We start from the raw sequence: 19,754 nt of genomic DNA on the forward strand, positions 1-19,754 counted from the left end.
GCATATGTATTTATTCGCGGAGGCACTGCAATTTTTTGGCTTTCACAGAAATAAACACTCGGAACAACGTCATCAAACAACGTCGAGATTATTGTACTACATGAAGCAAGCCGTGAATGTGCGTGACTAAATCAATGACCGAACTTATCCAAATCTCATGCGGATTGTCATTAAACAAGAAGCCTATAATACTATATGAAGATAATGATGCATGTGTTACTCAAATCAAAGAAAGATATATAAAAAACAACAAAACTAAATATATTCCCCCTAAGTTCTTCATATTCGCCCAAGATCTTGAGAAGAATAAAGATATTTATATTTTTTTACATACAATCAAGTAAAAACTCATCAGATGTCTTTACAAAGTCACTTCCCACGACAATATCCAGAAAGCATTAATATAACATTGGAATGTGCAACCTACGAAATTTATGAAGAATCGTTCGTGTTAACATGAGGAGGAGTTTAGTAAGGTTTTTAACCAGGAAGTATAAAAACACGTAATGAAGACAATCGTTATATCATGATTATCATCACAAGGGAGAGTGTTGAAAATAAAGAGTTTTGTTGAAAATAAGAATTGTAAATATGGAAAATTAGTGTGTGAATGTATGTAATGATATATTTATTTTTGGATTATTTGCAAATAAATTCTATAAATAAGTCTCTCAATTTGTGAAGAAGAACACAATTGAGTGGAGAAAATTTTATTAAAGTGTGTAGTTTAATATATTTTATAAGTTTGAGATTTTTACTTTTCACCGTCAATTTTTACTTTTAACAAAACTTAAAATTTCATGTAAAAGGATTGTATTTTTATCGTTTATTTCCGCATTTTCTATACGTTTTATATGATTAACCAAAACGTTGACCACTAGCATGCCCGAAGAGAAATTTTTAATCATATTTAGAACTTAATCCATCCTTAATTTCATTTTTTAAACACCGCTTCAAATACAGACATAATAATTTAAAAAAAAAAAGTAGATATCATTTTTATAAATTTTAAAAAATAAAAATAAATTAAGTTTTTATTTCCTTCAATACTTGAATTTGTTGTGAAAAAGTAAAATTTATGGTAAAAAGTAAAAATCTCAAACTCTCAAAATTTACCAACCAACACACTTTATAATATTTTTCTCTCTACTCAATTGTGATTTTCTTCACAAATGAGAGATCTATTTATAGAGTTTCATTACACATAATCCAAAAATAAAATACATCATTACCTACATCATCACACACAAATTTCTAACTTTACAACTCTTATTTTCAACATTCAAATATTCAACTATTACTTTTTCAATATTCAAATATATTATTTCAACACTCCCCCTTGTGATGATGATCATGATACGATGATGTCTTCATTACGTGTTTTGTACTGCCTCGTTAAAAACCTTACTTGGAAAAACCCATTGGGATAAAAACCATAGTAAGGGAAAAAGAGTGCAGTCACGTAAACTCCCCCTGATGTGGACATGAACAATTCTTCACAAATTTCGTAGATTGCGCATCCCAATATTATATATGTGCTTTCTGAATATTGACGTAGGAAGTGCCTTTGTGAAGAGATCTGATGAGTTTTCACTTGATTGAATGTGACGAACATCAATACTTGGATTAACGGAATAGCATCTTTTGAATACTTGGATTAGCATCTTTTGAATACATAAGTCCCAAGTCTGTCGTTCCTCGTAGATAACGGAATATATGTTTAATTCCGTTCCAGTGACTCTTTGTTGGATATGAGCTAAATCTTGCCAACAGATTCACGGCAAAAGATATATCAGGCCTTGTACAATTTGTAAGGTACATAAGGGCACCGATGACACTTAGATATGGTACTTCTGGACCAAGAATATCTTCATCATCTTCACATGGACGGAATGGATCCTTTTCTATGTTTAATGATCTAACATCCATTGGAGTACTTAAAAGATTTGCTTTATCCATATTAAAACGTTTAAGGATCTTTTCTGTATAATTTGTCTGGTGAACAAACATTCCACATTCTTTTTGTTCAATTTGTAAACCCAGACAATACTTGGTTTTTCCAAGATCCTTCATTTCAAATTCTTCCTTCAAGTATGACACAACTTCTTGAATTTCCTTATTCGTTCCAATGATGTTTAAATCATCAACATATACAGCAATAATTACGCATCCGGATGTTGTTTTCTTAATGAAAACACAAGGGCATATTGAATTATTTACATATCCCTTTTTCATCAAGTGATCACTTAGTCGATTATACCACATTCGACCTGATTACTTTAACCCATATAATGATCTTTGTAATTTCACAGAATAACATTCCCTGGGTTTTGAACTTTGTGCTTCAGGCATCTTAAATCCTTCAGGGATTTTCATATATATATTACTATCAAGTGATCCATATAAGTAAGCTGTAACAACATCCATAAGACGCATTTCTAAATTTTCAGATACCGCCAAGCTAATCAAATACCGAAACGTAATTGCATCCATCACAGGAGAATACGTTTCTTCATAATCAATTCCAGGCCTTTGAGAAAAACCTTGTGCAACAAGTCGAGCTTTATATCTTACTATTTCATTTTTCTCATTTCGCTTTCGAATAAAAACCCATTTGTACCCAACAGGTTTTACACCTTCAGGTGTAAGGACTATAGGTCCAAAAACATTACGTTTATTTAGCGAATCTAATTCAACCTGGATGGCATCTTTCCATTTTATCCAATCCTGCCGATTTTTACATTCACCAAAAGATTTTGGTTCATGATCTTCGTTATCATTTATGATGTCGATTGCCACATTATATGAAAATATATCATCAATTTCATCTATATCTTTTCGGTTCCATATTTTTCCAATATTAATGTAATTGATAGAGATTTCATGATTCTCGTCAGTTTGTGGTTCTGACAGAACATTTTCATCATCATGTGTTTCTTCAGGAACACCATTCTCTATTTTGTGATCATCATGTGTTTCTTCAGAAACATCATTCTTTATTTTGTGATCATCGTGTTTTCTCTATGGATTTTCTTTTTCGAGGATTTTTATCCTTGGAACCGACTGGCCTTCCACGCTTCAGGCGTTTAATGACATCATGAGTATCTTCCATTTGTTTCTTTGGAATTTCAATTTGAGCAGGGGCATTTGCAGCATGTATATATGATTTAGTTACACCTTTTGTGTCTGCAAATGCATCTGGTATTTGATTTGCTATTCTTTGCAAGTGTACAATTTGTTGTACATCTTTTTCACATTGTTTTGTTCTTGGATCCAGATGTAACAATGATGATACATACCATGTAATTTCCTTTTCGTTATGTTTCTGTTCTCCCCCTAACATTGGGAAGATTTCCTCATTAAAATGACAATCAACAAAACGTGCTGTGAACACGTCGCCTGTCTGAGGTTCAAGATATCGAATGATTGGTGGATTATCATAACCGATATAAATTCCAACCTTTCTTTGAGGTCCCATTTTCTTTCGTTGTGGTGGTGCAATAGGCACATACACCATCCATCCAAAAATTCTCAGATGAGAAATGTCTGGTTCTTTACCAAATGCAAGCTGCAATGGGGAGTATTTATGATATGCACTTGGTCTGATGCGAATTAATGAAGCAGCATGTAAAATTGCATGTCCCCATATAGAAATAGGGAGCTTTGTTTTCATAATCATTGGTCTAGCAATTATTTGCAGACGTTTAATCAATGATTCAGCCAATCCATTCTGTGTATGTACATGAGCAACAGGATGCTCAACAATGATTCTCATAGACATACAATAATCATTGAAAGTCTGGGAAGTAAATTCACCAGCATTATCCAGTCTAATTTTCTTGATTGTATAATCAGGAAATTGATTCCTCAATTTTATTATTTGAGCAAGTAATCTTGCAAATGCAACATTTCGAGTTGACAATAAACATGCATGTGACCATCTGCTGGAGGCATCAATCAATACCATAAAGTATCTGAATGGTCCACATGGTGGATGGATTGGTCCACAAATATCACCCTGAATACGTTCAAGAAACATTGGTGATTCAGTTTGGATTTTGACTGGTGATGTTCTTATAATAAGTTTTCCAAGAGAACATGCTTTGCATTGAAACTTATTATTCTGAAAGATCTTCTGGTCTTTCAGTGGATGACCATGTGTATTTTCTATAATTCTTCGCATCATTGTTGAACCAGGATGTCCCAATCGATCATGCCAATTGGTTAATATCGAAGAATTATCAACTACCATGTTTGATTCAATGGGACTTATATGTGTGTAATGCAATCCAGTAGGGAGCATTGGTAGTTTTTCAATCACATATTTCTTTCCTGATTTATATGTGATAAGGCACATATATTTCTCATTCCCTTCATTCATTGTTTGAGTATCATACCCATGGGAATATATATCATTAAAACTCAACAAATTTCTTTTCGATTGTGTTGAATATAAAGCATCATTGATCAAAAATTTTGTACCATTAGGTAACAAAAATTGTTCTTTACCACATCCTTTAATCAAGTCTACAGGACCTGATATTGTATTCACCGTTGTTTTTGTTGGTTTTAGTTCCAAGAAATATATTTTATCTCGGAGGATAGTGTGCGTTGTACCACTATCGGGTATGCAAACTTCAGCTTTGCTCATAGCATTTTCCATATTTGAACTTCAAAAAAAAATATGCAATGAAATAAAATTACTGAAAATACATATGTAAATATAACACATATCATAATTGTACAATAAAACATTATTACATGAATACATGAAAAATAAATTATTGTACATATATATTCTACCATTAAATTGTTCATTTTCAGAGAAATCATTGAGAAAATCTGTAGCATCAAAATTGTTCATTTCTATCCCACCAACATGTTGATCATTTCCAGAGAAATCATTCATAAAATCACCAGCATCAAAATGACTTGAATCACTCAAATGGTCACTGCGTTCAGTGAAGTTGGTCTCCTTTTCTTTCCTCTTTAATGATTCTTTATAAAGTTTACAAAGGTGCTCAGGGGCTCGACAAACTTTGGACCAATGTCCTGGAGTACCACATCTGTAACAAGAACTTTCATATCTTTTTGAGTGATTCTCATTAACACTTGTATTCTCATGATGCCTTTTCTGTGGATGGTTTGAGACGCTCTTTTGAGATGAGTTATAAAAATAACTATCTCTATTATTTTCAAAACCATGGCCTCGACCACGACCACGGCCAATTCCACGTCCACGTCCACGTCCACGACCTCGACCTCGACCTCGACCTCGACCTCGACCAAAATCTTGCCTATGAATTTGATTTTGGTTCCGAGGTTTAAATTCATTTTTACTTACAGCATTTACTTCGGTAAATGCTGTTGATCCAGTGGGTCGGGACTGATGATTTCTCATTAATAGCTCATTGTTCTTTTCCGCCACAAGAAGACAGGCGATGAGCTCAGAATATCTCGCAAATCCACGTACTCTATATTGTTGCTGTAGAGTAATATTTGATGCATGAAATGTGGAAAATGTTTTTTCAAGCATCTCAGATTCTGTGAGCTCATGTCCACAAAATTTTAATTGCGAGATTATTCTATACATCGCCCGATTGTAATCACTGACTTTTTTAAAATCTTGGAATCTCAGTGTATTCCATTCATCCCGGGCGGTCGGAAGTATAAATTCCCTTATATGTTCAAATCTTTCTTTTAATCCCTTCCACAAAACCATGGGATTTTTTTCAGTCAGATATTCACATTTCAATCCATCGTCGAGATGTCGACGCAAAAATATCATGGCTCTTGCCTTTTCTTGTGATGTGCATATGTCATTTTCTTTAATGGTCTCGCTTAGACCCAATTACTCAAGATGCATTTCTACATCCAGAGTCCATGGCATATAATTCTTTCCCGTGATGTCGAGCGCAATAAATTCGAGCTTTGTTAAATTTGACATGGTGGTACTAAAAAAAATTACGATGCATTTTATTAGTTAATAAATATTGCAATACAAAGTAACGGATAAACAACAAGTACAAGTATTTGTAAAAATAAAGAAAACGCACGAGGAGGATATTCTCCGATAAATACAAGACTCGTGAGTATGATAACCAAAATAATTAAAAATATCCTTGAGAAAGCCATCTTCTTTTTTTTCGAAAAACTTGATGATGAATAATTTTTAGAGAAGAAGAGAAAGTTGGAGTGATTGAATGTGTTTGTGAGATCATATTTACAGGGCAAAAACTAGCAGTTTTTTACCATTTATGACCGTTGGTGTACAAAAAAATAAAGGTATGTATTTTTATAATTTTATGGTAATAATATGGTATATATAATATTAGACATGTTTAAATAATTATGTATATCATATCATAATATTATAATGAGTGTCATAATTTATTTTGTTTAAAAACCTTATACGCTTTTATACTTGTCGTATCCCTTACCGGGAGTGTGGGATGTCGTCTTAACATCCTCCCAGGATTTATAACAAGTTTATGAAAAATTTATTTTTATTATTTATAATAATAACATTATATTGTATATTAAATAAATATACAATAAATAAATAACAGTAAAATAAATATTATTACTTTTGTTATCTTTTTCTTCTGTTTGGAGCTTGGAAAAGTATGTAGGACTTTTAGAGCTTCGTGCTGATAACGTGTTGTGAAAAAGTAAAAATTTATGGTAAAAAGTAAAAATCTCAAACTCTCAAAATTTACCAACCAACACATTTTATAATATTTTTCTCTCTACTCAATTGTGATTTTCTTCACAAATGAGAGATCTATTTATAGAGTTTCATTACACATAATCCAAAAATAAAATACAACATTACCTACATCATCACACACAAATTTCTAACTTTACAACTCTTATTTTCAACATTCAAATATTCAACTATTACTTTTTCAATATTCAAATATATTATTTCAACAGAATTGCGTTTATATGGTGTGGGCGAATTATAAACGAGTATGAATTAATGTGTTGGTGGATTGATTAATAACCATCGAGTAGAAATTTGTTATTTATATCTTTCACTATTCATTAGTCATTACTTTTCAAATATTATATTCAAATATGAGGTATGACTTTTTTTAAACGGTATATATATATATATATATACACACTAGTCGATAGTACCATATACGATGCGTGCAATAGTAAAAATATGTAAAAAAAAATTTATTGGTTTTGACTTAAAAAAAAATCATTTTTGTTTGTTTTTAAACTCATGTTTTAATTTTTTCTTAATTTAAATGAAATCCAAAAGCCGGTGGATTTTGATTATGATTCTACAAAAATTCTAGTGACAAGCTAGTGTTAGAAATAATTATTTATCAAATACCATCCCATTTTGATTTTTTACTTTTTCACTTTCTTTTCAAACACTACTCATGCACTTGTAAATTTTAATCATTTCTTCATAATATATAAAGTGAATCACTTTTTAAAAATAATTTATTGCAAACACTGCTTAAAATCATCTGGATTGTATCTAGATTCAAAAAGACTTACCTTTCCAATCATCAAATGGATGCAATCTTGAAGAGATTTGGTTTTTGTCAACAAGACGTAGGAAAAAATTTATGTGAGACGGTCTCATGAGTCATATATTGGGAGACAGATTTCTTATTTGAATCATCTATAAAAAAATATTATTTTTTATGCTAAGAGTGTTACTTTTTATTGTAAATATCTGTAGGGTTGACCCGTCTCACAAATAAAGATTCGTGAGACCATCTCACAATAGACCTATTCTAAGATGTAATGTAATCGTGCTGCTGAAGTTTAGAGAATATATAGTTAACAAAAATTTATTTTATGATTTTCAATAATTTTGTAACTATATTTTACATGATATATAATAATATCGATATTGAGTTTTTAGTGTTTTACCATTGGAAAAAAAAAAATTTAAAGTGGGCATTTTTGTAAAAATGTTTATAATTTTTAAAAAAAATACGTTTCCAAGTATACTTTTTGAAGAACAGTTGATAGCTGTTTTTTTATGTTTTTAGAACTTTTAAAACATTTTAAACTCAGATTTTTCTGATATAATAGATATTCAAATACATATTTATTCTTGAAACAACTTTTAAAATCTTTTATATTTTTTTAAAAAAACATTTTTATAAAAACGTTTTATAAGTACGGGTTCAAACAAAGAATATTTATTTGCAAGTTTGTGTATCTTCGTGTAATGATCCGACACCACTCATCCGCGATCATTACTCATATGACTTTTTCACCCCAGATACTGGAGCTTTTACCTTTCCAGGATTCGAACCCAACACTTCCTGGACATATAAGTCTTGACAAAATAAGCCAATTTAAAATTTGACTTAGACATTTGCTCTAACATCAACATTTTCATGAAAATTTAATATAGTAAGCTTGGATCAAAGTGCATATATCTGGTTCTAATTTAATTCATGGATATCATTACAATCTCGAACGTGTGTTTGATGTGGTCCTCAATTTGATATGTTTTCCCCCTAAAAGTGCAAATGATAGCCTCTTATTGCATGCTTGATAGGCTCATAATAGTTAATATTTTTATTTTCATATTTTCCATTATTTCAACCTCCGATATGTTTAATTGATACATTTTTATGTAATTTTATTGTAGGAGGAACTTTTACGTTCTTGAAGCAAATTTGAGCTAAAAATGTGTTGTTTATCATATTTGAAGTTTCCAAGATAGATTTTGAAAGAGAATGGCAAAATCCAGAAGAGGTCCTGGAACAAAGCGTGGTCACTCCTTGTGATTATGTTTCAGCTGCCTAAATGGTAAGATAAGATTTTGCGTAACAAACAAAATCTTCAAAAAATGAAAAAAAAAAGACCACAAAATCTCACGTTAACAAAAAGAGAAGGAGAGAAGATTTTTTTATCCAATTAGAACAAATCTCATTCACATACAGAATCAACAAGAGGCGGCAAGAAGGAATTTGTTTCTCCAATCACTATTCACGAGAGAAGAAGAAGAAAAGAGGCGCAGACTTCCAGAATTTTCTCCCAACAAAATAGTTTGCAATTCTCTATGTTTTCTTATTTATTTTTTTATGGATATTGTAGATCAAACTATGCTAGGTTAATTTTCTTAGTCTGATTCAAGTGATAGTCTACTATTTTAATTTTATCACTGTGAGGTTTTTGCACTTTAATTTATTATTCTTGTTTGACCAAGTATTCGTTGTTTTATGATTTAATTATATGAATGTTATATGTCAATTAATCTGACAGTTTAATTTGATGTATTATTTTTTAATGTTAATTATGAAGTAAGTGATCCGTAATTGTCATGAACGATTGGTATGTGAGTAGCAATAGGTTAGATTTGTTGTGCTATCATAACATGTGTAATCTAAATAAATCGGTGGAACTATATCGTTCAATTGCAGCTATTTCGGTTGTTAGATTTTATGATTAACTCTTTTCACAAAACTAAAATGATATCTTTAATTAATATGGAACGCTATCGTGCTCAGTTGATTATTGGTAATTTTTGACTGGATGCTGGGTTTGGTCAATTAATTTAGGAAAACAAAAGAATTTTAGCGGCTATCCCTATTATTCTAAAGTTAATTGCTTGGAATAACATGAATAAATGATTGGTTAATCAATGAACAGTGAGATAATTAAATAGTAGAACCCCCTTGAATCAGTATTTTCTCATAATAAATTCTTCACTTTATTCTCGTCAATTAATTTTCATTTCTAGATTCAGTATTTTTCCTACTTTGTAATTTTAGCTTTGGTTATTTTATTTAGTAATTTTCAAAACAAATCCCCCTTTTTTTATTTTTATTATCAAAAGAAATAAATCTACCGTTATCTGTGGATTCGACCCTACTCACCATTACACTCGTTTTTATTTAAAAGGGTAGGAATTAATTTGGTGGTCAACGAAATCACACCAAAGTTTGGCGCCGTTGCCAAGGAACGGTGCAAGGTTAATTTCTTTTGATTTTTTTTATTTTTTATGCTTCGTTCTTCTCGTACAGGTAAACTCGAATACAATCCGGAAATCGAGAAGACAACTAAGAGATTGAGAAAAGAAGCAAGATTAAGGCGTGAAAAGCAATCATCATCATCATCTCCTGATTTGAACGCATCATTGGAGTCAACAGACACTGAAAGAGAATCCGAACTTGATCTTAAGACAGAAAGAATCGAAAGTGACCAAGAAGAAATGGCAGGACAAGCTCAAAGAACACTCAGGGAGTTGGCTAATACTAATGTTATTCAACAACCATTATGCATTCAATTCCCTACTACTGATGCTAATTTTGAATTAAAATATGGCTTGATTCATTTATTGCCTATTTTTCGTGGTCTTGCAGGTGAAGATCCCCATAAACATCTGAAGGAGTTTCATATTGTTTGCACAGCCATGAAACCGCAAGGGATCACAGAGGAACAAATTTCACTGCGAGCTTTTCCATTCCTTTAGCCGACAAGGCTAAAGATTGGCTCTACTACTTGCCTTCTGGATCCATAACAACTTGGGACAATATGAAACACAATTCTTGGAGAAGTTATTCCCAGCTTCACGAGCAACAAATATTAGAAAAGACATTTGTGGAATTAGACAGCTGCATGAGGAAACTTTGTATGAGCATTGGGAGAGATTCAAGCAAGTGTGCTAGTTGTCCACAACACCAGATTCTAGAACAGCTACTAGTTCAATATTTTTATGAGGGACTCTCGTTCTTTGATAGGAACGTGATTGATGCTGCGAGTGGAGGTGCATTGTTGAACAAAACGCCTCAAGAGGCACGAACTTTAATCTCCAACATGGCTGCCAATGCACAACAGTTTGGTACTAGGCAAGACAACCCTCCACGACAAGTCAATGAGGTAAGTGTTACTCCTATCAATCAAAAGTTAGATTCTTTGTCATCTCTTTTGGAAAGGTTGGTTGCAGGACAAGTACAACAGATAAAAACTTGTGGTGTATGTGCTATGGTAGGACATCCTACAGATACGTGTCTGTCACTACAAGAAGATCCCCCACAACAAGTTAATGCAATCGACGGATTTCCTGGACAACCTCAACGCCGATACGATCCATATTCTAATAGCTTCAATCCAGGATGGAAAGATCACCCGAATTTCAGCTATAGGAATCAAGGAGGTCAACAGGGATATACACAACAAAATTATCACAAACACCGGTCACCTGCGCAAGCCTCTAACTCAGGTATGTCCCTAGATGAAATTGTGAAGGCCTTAGCTGAGAACACTAAAAAATTTCAACAGAAAACGAGAGCTAGCATTCAGAATTTGAGCACTCAAGTGGGACAGTTGGCGACCTCAATTCACAAGTTGGAAGCAAAAAATTTATGTAATATACCTTCTCAGACAGCGGTGAATCCAAGAGAGAATGTGAGTGCAATTACTTTGAGAAATTGTAAAGAATTGGATGTTCAAGAAATTGGGGTACAAGCATCAATCAAGCAAAAAGAAGAGAATGAGATAAAGGTTGAGGATAAAATAATCAATCAAGATGATGCTCTGAAAGGTAAGTTTTCTCCTCTATTTGAGTATAAACCTATTCCCCCATTCCCTCTTGCATTGAACAGGAAATGTGAAAGTATTAAGGAGTTGAATGACACTCTTTGTAGAGGTGAAATAAATATTCCTTCATTAGATGCTATTAAACCAGTACCTCGTTGCGCTAAAATTTTAAAAGAGTTGTTTACTACAAAAAAGAGACATAAGTTGAAGGGGTGTAAAAGGGAAAAAGTAGGAGAACATGTTTTTGCTGTCATTCAAAAAACTATTCCTATCAAATGCAGTGATCCAGGTATGTCTTCTATCCCTTGTACTATTGGCGATACTAGACTTGAAAAGGCTATGTTGGATTTAGGTGCTTCTATCAGTGTCATGCCTGATTCTATTTATAATTATTTGGAACTAAGAACTTTGACTGAAACTGACATTGTGATCCAGTTGGCTGATAGGTCTACTGTATATCCTAGAGGTGTAATTGAAGATGTTCTTGTGAAAGTTGAAAATTTGGTTTTTCTTGCTGACTTTTATGTGCTTGACATGCAAAATGATGATTTAAACAGTCAAATTTTGCTAGAAAGACCGTTTTTGAAAACTTCAAAGTCTGTCATAGATGTTAATAATGGTACTCTTACTATGGAATTTGATGGTGAGATTGTTAAGTTTAATATTTATGATAGCATGAAATATCCTGTTAGTGAAAGCACTATTAATACTCTTGATATCGCTAATCACTTGTCACGAGAAAATTCAAAAATTGTTGATAAGAATGATTTAGAGGAGATTATTGAAAGACCTGTTGAAAATTATAATATTATATTTGTAGGACCGAGCGCTTGCCGCTTTATCAAAAGCTATAGCTAGTAGTAATGGTGCAACTCAAATCTTTTAAACAGCACAGCAGCTCAAGGAGCACTGTTCGATCGCTCTACCAAGCAGGGACAATTATTGCACCCAACAATCTCCCTCCCAATAATTGCACTCCTTGCAATCAATGATAATCGAACCCGTGACCTTGGCTCTGATACCAATTGTAGGACCGAGCGCTTGCCGCTTTACCAAAAGCTATAGCTAGTAGTAATGGTGCAACTCAAATCTTTTAACCCGCACAGCATCTCAAGCACCATGGTTCGATCGCTGTACCAAGCAGGGACAATTATTGCACCCAAATTTTTTTTTTCTCTCTGATTCGCAGACATCTAAATTTGCACGAAAACTCCCTCCAGATCGACCCAAGTATGTACTCATCAAAAAGGGAAGAAATATTCCCGAGATATGGATTTCCAAGAAATTCAAAGAAAACAGTCACATGCTGAAATTTGCTATAAAAATACTCAAGTGGAATAAAGGGGAAAAAGTTACCATATTTGAACCACCATGAGCAACAAAAAAGACTGAAGTCGAGCGTTGGACAATAAAAAGAGGTGCTGATTGGGAGGCAACCCAATTTTTATTTTTATTTTTGGTTTTTATTATTTTTATTTATTTCTTTTTCTTTTTTTTTTTAAAAAAAATAGTACAATTTTTGTTACATTTATGCAGAAGATGTCTTCTAACAAGGCGTGTCCACGCCTTATAAGAATACCACTTCTACGGGGGAAAAAAAATTTCCAGTAGAGGTTTTCGCACAAGGCGTGATCACGCCTTGTTGAAACACATCTACTGATTAAAAAAAATTAATTTTCGTTCCAGTAGAGGTTTTCGCACAAGGAGCGGCCACGCCTTGTTGAAATACCTCTAGTGCTGGGAACATATTTTTTTTTCTTTTTAAAAAAATTCTTAACCTACTTTCTCTCTCTCTCTCTCTCTCTCTCTCTCACAGCAGCCTACATCGCCTCTCTCCAAATCCCCTCTCCCATCTCGTGCAACCTTCTCCAGCGTTGTCGCGACCCACCAGCCGCTCGCCGCTCGTCTGCTCTTTACGATGCTCAACATTTTTCAGGGGAGTTCTCTAATTTTTCCAACTATTTTCTCGTTTTAGTTGAGCTACCATTTTTTTTTTTGTCATTGAAGACAATGTCAAGTTTAGGTGTGAGAGTTTTTGATTTTATTGTGATAGGTTTGACTTGACTGTGGGATTTTTGATTTTTTTATTTTATTTAATTTTTCTGCCTTTAATTTTAAAAAAAATAAAAAAAAAACATAGAAAAAAAATAACCACATTACAAGCCGTGATAAATCCTTTTAAGGACATTAGGTTCAAACCATTTTCTTTCGCATAATCTGAGCCGTTCTTTGAGCCTACCCTGATTCATAGACCCCTAGTGAATCAAGTTTGATCCTCAGCCTTTTTATTTGAATAAAAATAACCACATTACAAGCCGTGATAAATCCTTTTTGTTGGTTATCCCCCTTTTTGAACCTTGAATTGGAGAATCATGTAAACTTTTCACAAATAGCATCACTTAATCCAAAATAGTGTGAATTGTTGGAATTTAGTCAATCTCGAATCATTATAGTCCCCGTCTACAAAAAAAAAACAAAGAAAGAAAGAGAAAGAAGAGAAGTAGACGAAGTGAGAAACAAAAAAAGAGCAATAAAGAAAAACAAAAAAAAAATGCTCTTGATTGTTATAATGATATATAAGAGTTTTTGGTTACAATTTTATTATTGTGAGAAAAATTCTTTATGGTTTCTCCAATTTCATAGCACATTGTTTTCTTTTAGCCTACCTTACCCCTAGCCACGTTACTACCCATTTATAGCCCTTTTTTGTTTGTGTATTTTAATTCATTCATTTAGTGGAAGGATGCGATATATTTGCAAGCCTATGGTAAAAATTTTCAATGCATTCTACATGAGAGTTTGTTGACATATATCCTAGACACCAATGAGCGGAATGAGCGAATCTTGTGAGGAGTTGTTAAATCTCATGCATTTTAATTTTTACACATTCTGATTGCAGTGACTGTTCATGATATTATTTTGTGAGATGCTCTGAAATTAAAATGTTTTTTTGCATGAAAAATGTTTTGGATAAGTAGAGGAAGTGGAAGGAGGACGAAAAATTGAGATAATGAGCTGATCTATTTTATACTTGAGGATATGCATCGTTTAGGTGTGAGAAATTTTGATAGGCTCATAAAAGTTAGTATTTTTATTTTCATATTTTCCATTATTCCAACCTTCCAACCTCCGATATGTTTAATTGATACATTTTTTTTGGAATTTTATTGTAGGAGGAACTTTTACGGTCTTGGAGCAAATTTGAGCTAAAAATGTGTTGTTTATCACATTTGAAGTTTTCAAAATAGATTTTGAAAGAGAATGGCCAAACCCAGAAGAGGTCTTCGAATAAGGCGTGGTCACGCCTTGTGATTATGTTTCAGCTGCCTAAATGGCAAGATAAGATTTTGTAACAAACAAAATCTTCAAAAAATGAAAAAAAGGCCACAAAATCTCACGTTAACAAGAAGAGAAGGAGAGAAGATTTTTTATCCAATTAGAACAAATATCATTCACGTACAGAATCAACAAGAGGCGGCAAGAATGAATTTTTTTCTCCAATCACTATTCACGAGAGAAGAAGAAGAAAAGAGGCGCAGACTTCCAGAATTTTCTCCCAACAAAATAGTTTGCAATTCTCTACGTTTTCTTATTTATTTTTTATGGATATTGTAGATCAAACTATGCTAGGATAATTTTCTTAGTCTGATTCAAGGTGTAAGGCTCGAAGATTTAGTTATCATAATCAGATGGATTTGTTAATAATTAAGATGATTGTAGATGTATTTCATTGGACTAGAAAAGAAAGGGAAATATATAATAAAGATGTGAAAGATAGTCAAAAGAATAAGTAAGGTCGAAGCTATGGCGCACATGCGCGAAGAAATGCGCGCACATGCGCAAGCAGGCCAGTGGCATTGGCGCATATGCGCGAGAGTAGTGGCGCATATGCGCGGAGCGTCCAGAAACATTGGCGCATATGCGCGAGTTTAGTGGCGCATATGCGCGAGTGTGAATTTCTGCCAAGTTGTCGAGACAGTAGGTCTCGCGCATATGCGCGAGTAGTGTCCGCGCATATGTGCGAGACGTGTAATACAAAGGATTTTCCATGTGTATTGAGGCATGCAATATATATAACATGGCACAATTCTCTCCTCATTCCAGCAGTAGACTCGGCAGAATTCAGAGGAAAAGCTCCAAACTTCCTTCCACTTTTAAATTGTGATTTCATAAGATTTAATCATCCAAATTCAAATCCGACTTCGGTGTTGAGCTTCTCTCTTTATTAGCTACAAGGTGATGTAAGTTTTCTTCGATTCCAGTATGTTTTGAAATATATGTGTTGGGAGAATTATGATTTAAGCTTTAAGATGTGTTCTTGAAGTGATGGTTACCATAGTAACGTAAACGGATCGTAAAACAGATATCGTATGTGATGGTTTCGAATTCTAGCATATATTGAATATAGATTGTGCAGATTTTTGAGGATATGATGTACTCATGAGATCGATTATTGATTGTGGAGATTGGATATTAATCTATATTGATATCTGTTGAGAATTTGATTGACCGGTGTCGAGAATTACGTCATTATGCCGTCAGATTGTATTGAGATCACGTAGTGATTTGAATATGTGTTGATTTAGATTAGAAATTGATAGAGTGCGTATCCAAATTTCCATTTCAGATTCGTATTGGCGACCGTGACAGCGATTCTACGACGAAAGGTATAGTACATGTTTTGTTTAGGGAATCACGACTCAAATAAGATCACATTTGAGTTTCCCAACCAAAATCACATACTTATTTTATTGTTTACATCTTGATATGATTATGAATTGTATATAGATTTGTTTATAGAACTTGTATGCAAATCTTGCTCTGCGGTGTTTACAGATCATGGGACATTGCATTAGAATGATTATGCTTGGTTACAAATTTTGTATTCATGCATTAAGATAGGACAGTCTGGAGATCAGGCAGACTCTAGACGTTCGGCGATATCACAGCTTAGGGGAAGATCACCGCCCCTATTGTAGACGCGGATACAGATCAGGCCGAAGTCTAGGAATAAGACGTACAGCACCACGATTGGTAGGGTAGGTGACAGCCAGTGACGTCTTATTCACAACGGGATCCCTAGAGTTCTAGTCGAGTCGAGTCTAGACATGATTAGATTCACATTGCATGATTTTATATGAATGACATTCATATCAGCATGTTTCATGTTTGGATTGTTTATATGCATGTTACATGTTTATACTGGGATTTGTTCTCACCGGTTTTCCGGCTGTTGTTATGTCTGTATGTGTGCATAACAACAGGTGGGGCAGGATCTGGGTCACGACAGAGATGAGCGATGGACATAGCGTGGTGATCACGGGCCTAGCAGATGGACTAGTAGAATTACTTTTATCTTGTACTGTATTTCACTACTAGTTGATAGAGGATGGATTAAAACAAGAAATGTTGTATCCTATGTTTGTATATTATGCTGATGTAATAAAATAGGGACATGTTTTATGCCTAGTTAGTAACATTTGATTGAATGTTAAAAAGCGAAAATTTGACCCACGTTTTATGTTAACGATCCATTTAACCCCAAGAAAAAGAATTAGAGCCCGGGTCCCCACACAAAGGATAGTCTATTATTTTAATTTTATCACTGTGAGGTTTTTGCACTTTAATTTATTATTCTTGTTTGCTCAAGTATTCGTTGATTTATGATTTAATTATATGAGTGTTAAATGTCAATTAATCTGAAAATTTAATTTGATGTATAATTTTTTAATGCTAATCATGAAGTCAGTGATCCGTAATTGTCATGAACGATTGGTATGTGAGTAGCAATAGGTTAGTTTTGTTGTGCTATCATAATATGTGTAATCTAAATAAATCGGTGGAACTAGATCTTCCAATTGCAGTTATCTCGGTTGTTAGATTTTATGATTGACTCTTTTCACAAAACTAAAATGATATCTTTAATTAATATGGAACGCTATCGTGCTCAGTTGATTATTGGTAATTTTTGACTGGATGCTGGGTTTGGTCAATTAATTTAGGAAAACAAAAGAATTTTAGCGGCTATCCCTATTAATCTAAAGTTAATTGCTTGGAATAACATGAATAAATGATTGGTTAATCGATGCACAGTGAGATAATTAAATAGTAGAACCACCCTTGAATCAGTATTTTCATATAATAAATTCTTCACTTTATTCTCGTCAATTAATTTTCATTTCTAAATTCAGTATTTTTCTTACTTGGTAATTTTAGTTATGTTATTTTATTTAGTAATTTTCAAAACAAATCCCTCTTTTTTATTATCAAAAGGATTTGTCGTTCCGTGTGGATTCGATCCTACTCACCATTACACTCGTTTTTATTTAAAAGGGTAGGAATTAATTTGGTGGTTAACGACATCACACCAATGCTATAATATCACCCTACTATGGAAGTTGCTATCCAAACTTGATAACTTGAAAATGAGGTTCACATATCCTAACTTGGGGTTGGGGTGACTAGAGAAGTGATTTTGTCTCGTAGTTCGGGTATTTTTTTTACTGCAATGTTTTTGTTTGATCGATTAAATTTGAGATGAAGTAGTAAACTACAATTTTATCATAATTTTATAACTAATTTTTTTATTAAAAATACATGAAAAATAATATTGTAATTTAATATTTAATTATTTGATTGATATGAGATAAATAATTTATATATGTTTGTTATCAAACATTTGACTGTCCCGTCAAATAAATTAAGCAAAATCTAAGGATTCCCATACCATACATCCATGGTATCCCAAAAATGTAAATGTAATCATTAGGATACCATTAGGCTGCATCTGATTGCCTTGATATGATTGATAATTCATTCTAATCAAATGTTTGGGTTGTAATTTTGTTTATTGATTATTTATTATTTATAAATCAAATAATTAAATTAAATTACAATATTATCATTTATATATTTCTTTTATTTATATTAGTTGTCTTGCACATATATTGTATGTGCAAATAATGTAAATGTAACAGGGAAAAAAACTATTTAATTTAGTAAATATACTTTACTTTTCTAATTTTAAATTTAAATCAGAGATTTTGTTATTTTTTTGTTTATATTAAAATATTATTATTGTTTTTCAAATTTATTTAATTTTTTTAAAATTAAAATCGGATTAGTCGGGTTCGTGTTCGTGTAGAGAGTTTTTGGGTTGGATCGGGTTCGATTTGAGAAATTTTTAAATAGCACTATGCACTAAACTGACTTGACCCTCCCGAATTGACACCCCTATCACTAATCTCTAGTTTTATTTGGGGAAAAATTCAATTTAATCCATATATTTTAACACAATTCTGATTTTGGTCCCTCCTATTTGAATGTTCCCAATGTAGTCCCTACTTTTCCGAAGCTTGTCCAATTTAGTCCTTCAGGCTTAAAATATTGTCAAAAAATTTCAAAATAACCATGTTTGATAAATGTTTAAAAAAGGGCCTTAAAATAATATCATATCCTAGTTTGAATAATTCATACATATTATATATATTATTATTATTGTGTAACTTAATTGTCTGAGTATGAGATATTTCTCAAAATTATGGATTTTAATATATGTTCAAGATTTATTATTTTCAGGTATATTTTGATATTTTGGAATATTTAAAACAATGTGATATAAAAAAGGTTAGATATCAGGAGCAAATAGGAACATCTCAAATTACTTAGGTAAAATATAAATTAAAATACTAGAAGCCTAGAAATAGTCCCGTATTCTTCTAAACTCTCGAGATATCTTTAAAAAATCCAAAAGACAAAACAAAAGAGACTATAATTGAAAGAAGACTTATCGAAATTAAATGGATGAAGAACCAAAGTTCCTATAAGAATAAATGTCTTAAACCGATGACACGAAGTTCAGTAAACGAATTGGTAATTAGAACTAAAAACTTTGCGTAACTGAGAAAGACCCACATGAAATGAAGTATTCAAAACTGAGAAAACATTGTCCAACTTGTTAAGAAATTACCTAAGAGTTTTGGTGATTGACAAAATTAAAACAACACTTAAATGTTTCGAGAAACTGCTGCAAATCTTTTGTGTATAACAGGAACCAGCTCAACCGCCGAGTCTTCAAACCGTTTGAATTTCAGACCATTTAACATTCAACAGCCTAAAGAAGAAGAAGTTAGAAAGGAACCATCTCAACTCTTGAATTTCAAAACGCCGGTACTTCAACCGCTTGGATTTCAAACCGCATAACATTCAACCATCTGAAGAAGAAGAAG

At 32.7% G+C, this 19,754-nt stretch overlaps 1 protein-coding gene across 1 annotated transcript; it reads left to right on the forward strand.

Moving 5' to 3' along the window:
• The first annotated feature begins 9,473 nt into the window (after positions 1 to 9,473).
• Positions 9,474 to 12,901, forward strand: LOC140840679 (uncharacterized). Its single transcript, XM_073207850.1, has 4 exons — positions 9,474 to 9,504; positions 10,011 to 10,349; positions 10,460 to 12,342; positions 12,716 to 12,901. The coding sequence occupies exons 1-4, from the start codon at positions 9,474 to 9,476 to the stop codon at positions 12,899 to 12,901; spliced, it is 2,439 nt and encodes an 812-aa protein (XP_073063951.1).
• Positions 12,902 to 19,754: the final 6,853 nt, after the last annotated feature.

This window comes from Primulina eburnea, chromosome 9, assembly GCF_022965805.1.
Source record: "Primulina eburnea isolate SZY01 chromosome 9, ASM2296580v1, whole genome shotgun sequence".
NCBI classification, from domain to species: domain Eukaryota; kingdom Viridiplantae; phylum Streptophyta; class Magnoliopsida; order Lamiales; family Gesneriaceae; genus Primulina; species Primulina eburnea.

Bases quoted from the DNA above. Each gene is read 5' to 3' on its own strand.
- LOC140840679 (XM_073207850.1), top strand. From the start codon at position 9,474: ATGGAACGCTATCGTGCTCAGTTGATTATTG. The intron at 10,350-10,459 runs GTGAAGATCCCC...CCATTCCTTTAG, and splicing joins TATTTTTCGTGGTCTTGCAG to CCGACAAGGCTAAAGATTGG. The intron at 12,343-12,715 runs GTAGGACCGAGC...TCTGATTCGCAG, and splicing joins AAAATTATAATATTATATTT to ACATCTAAATTTGCACGAAA.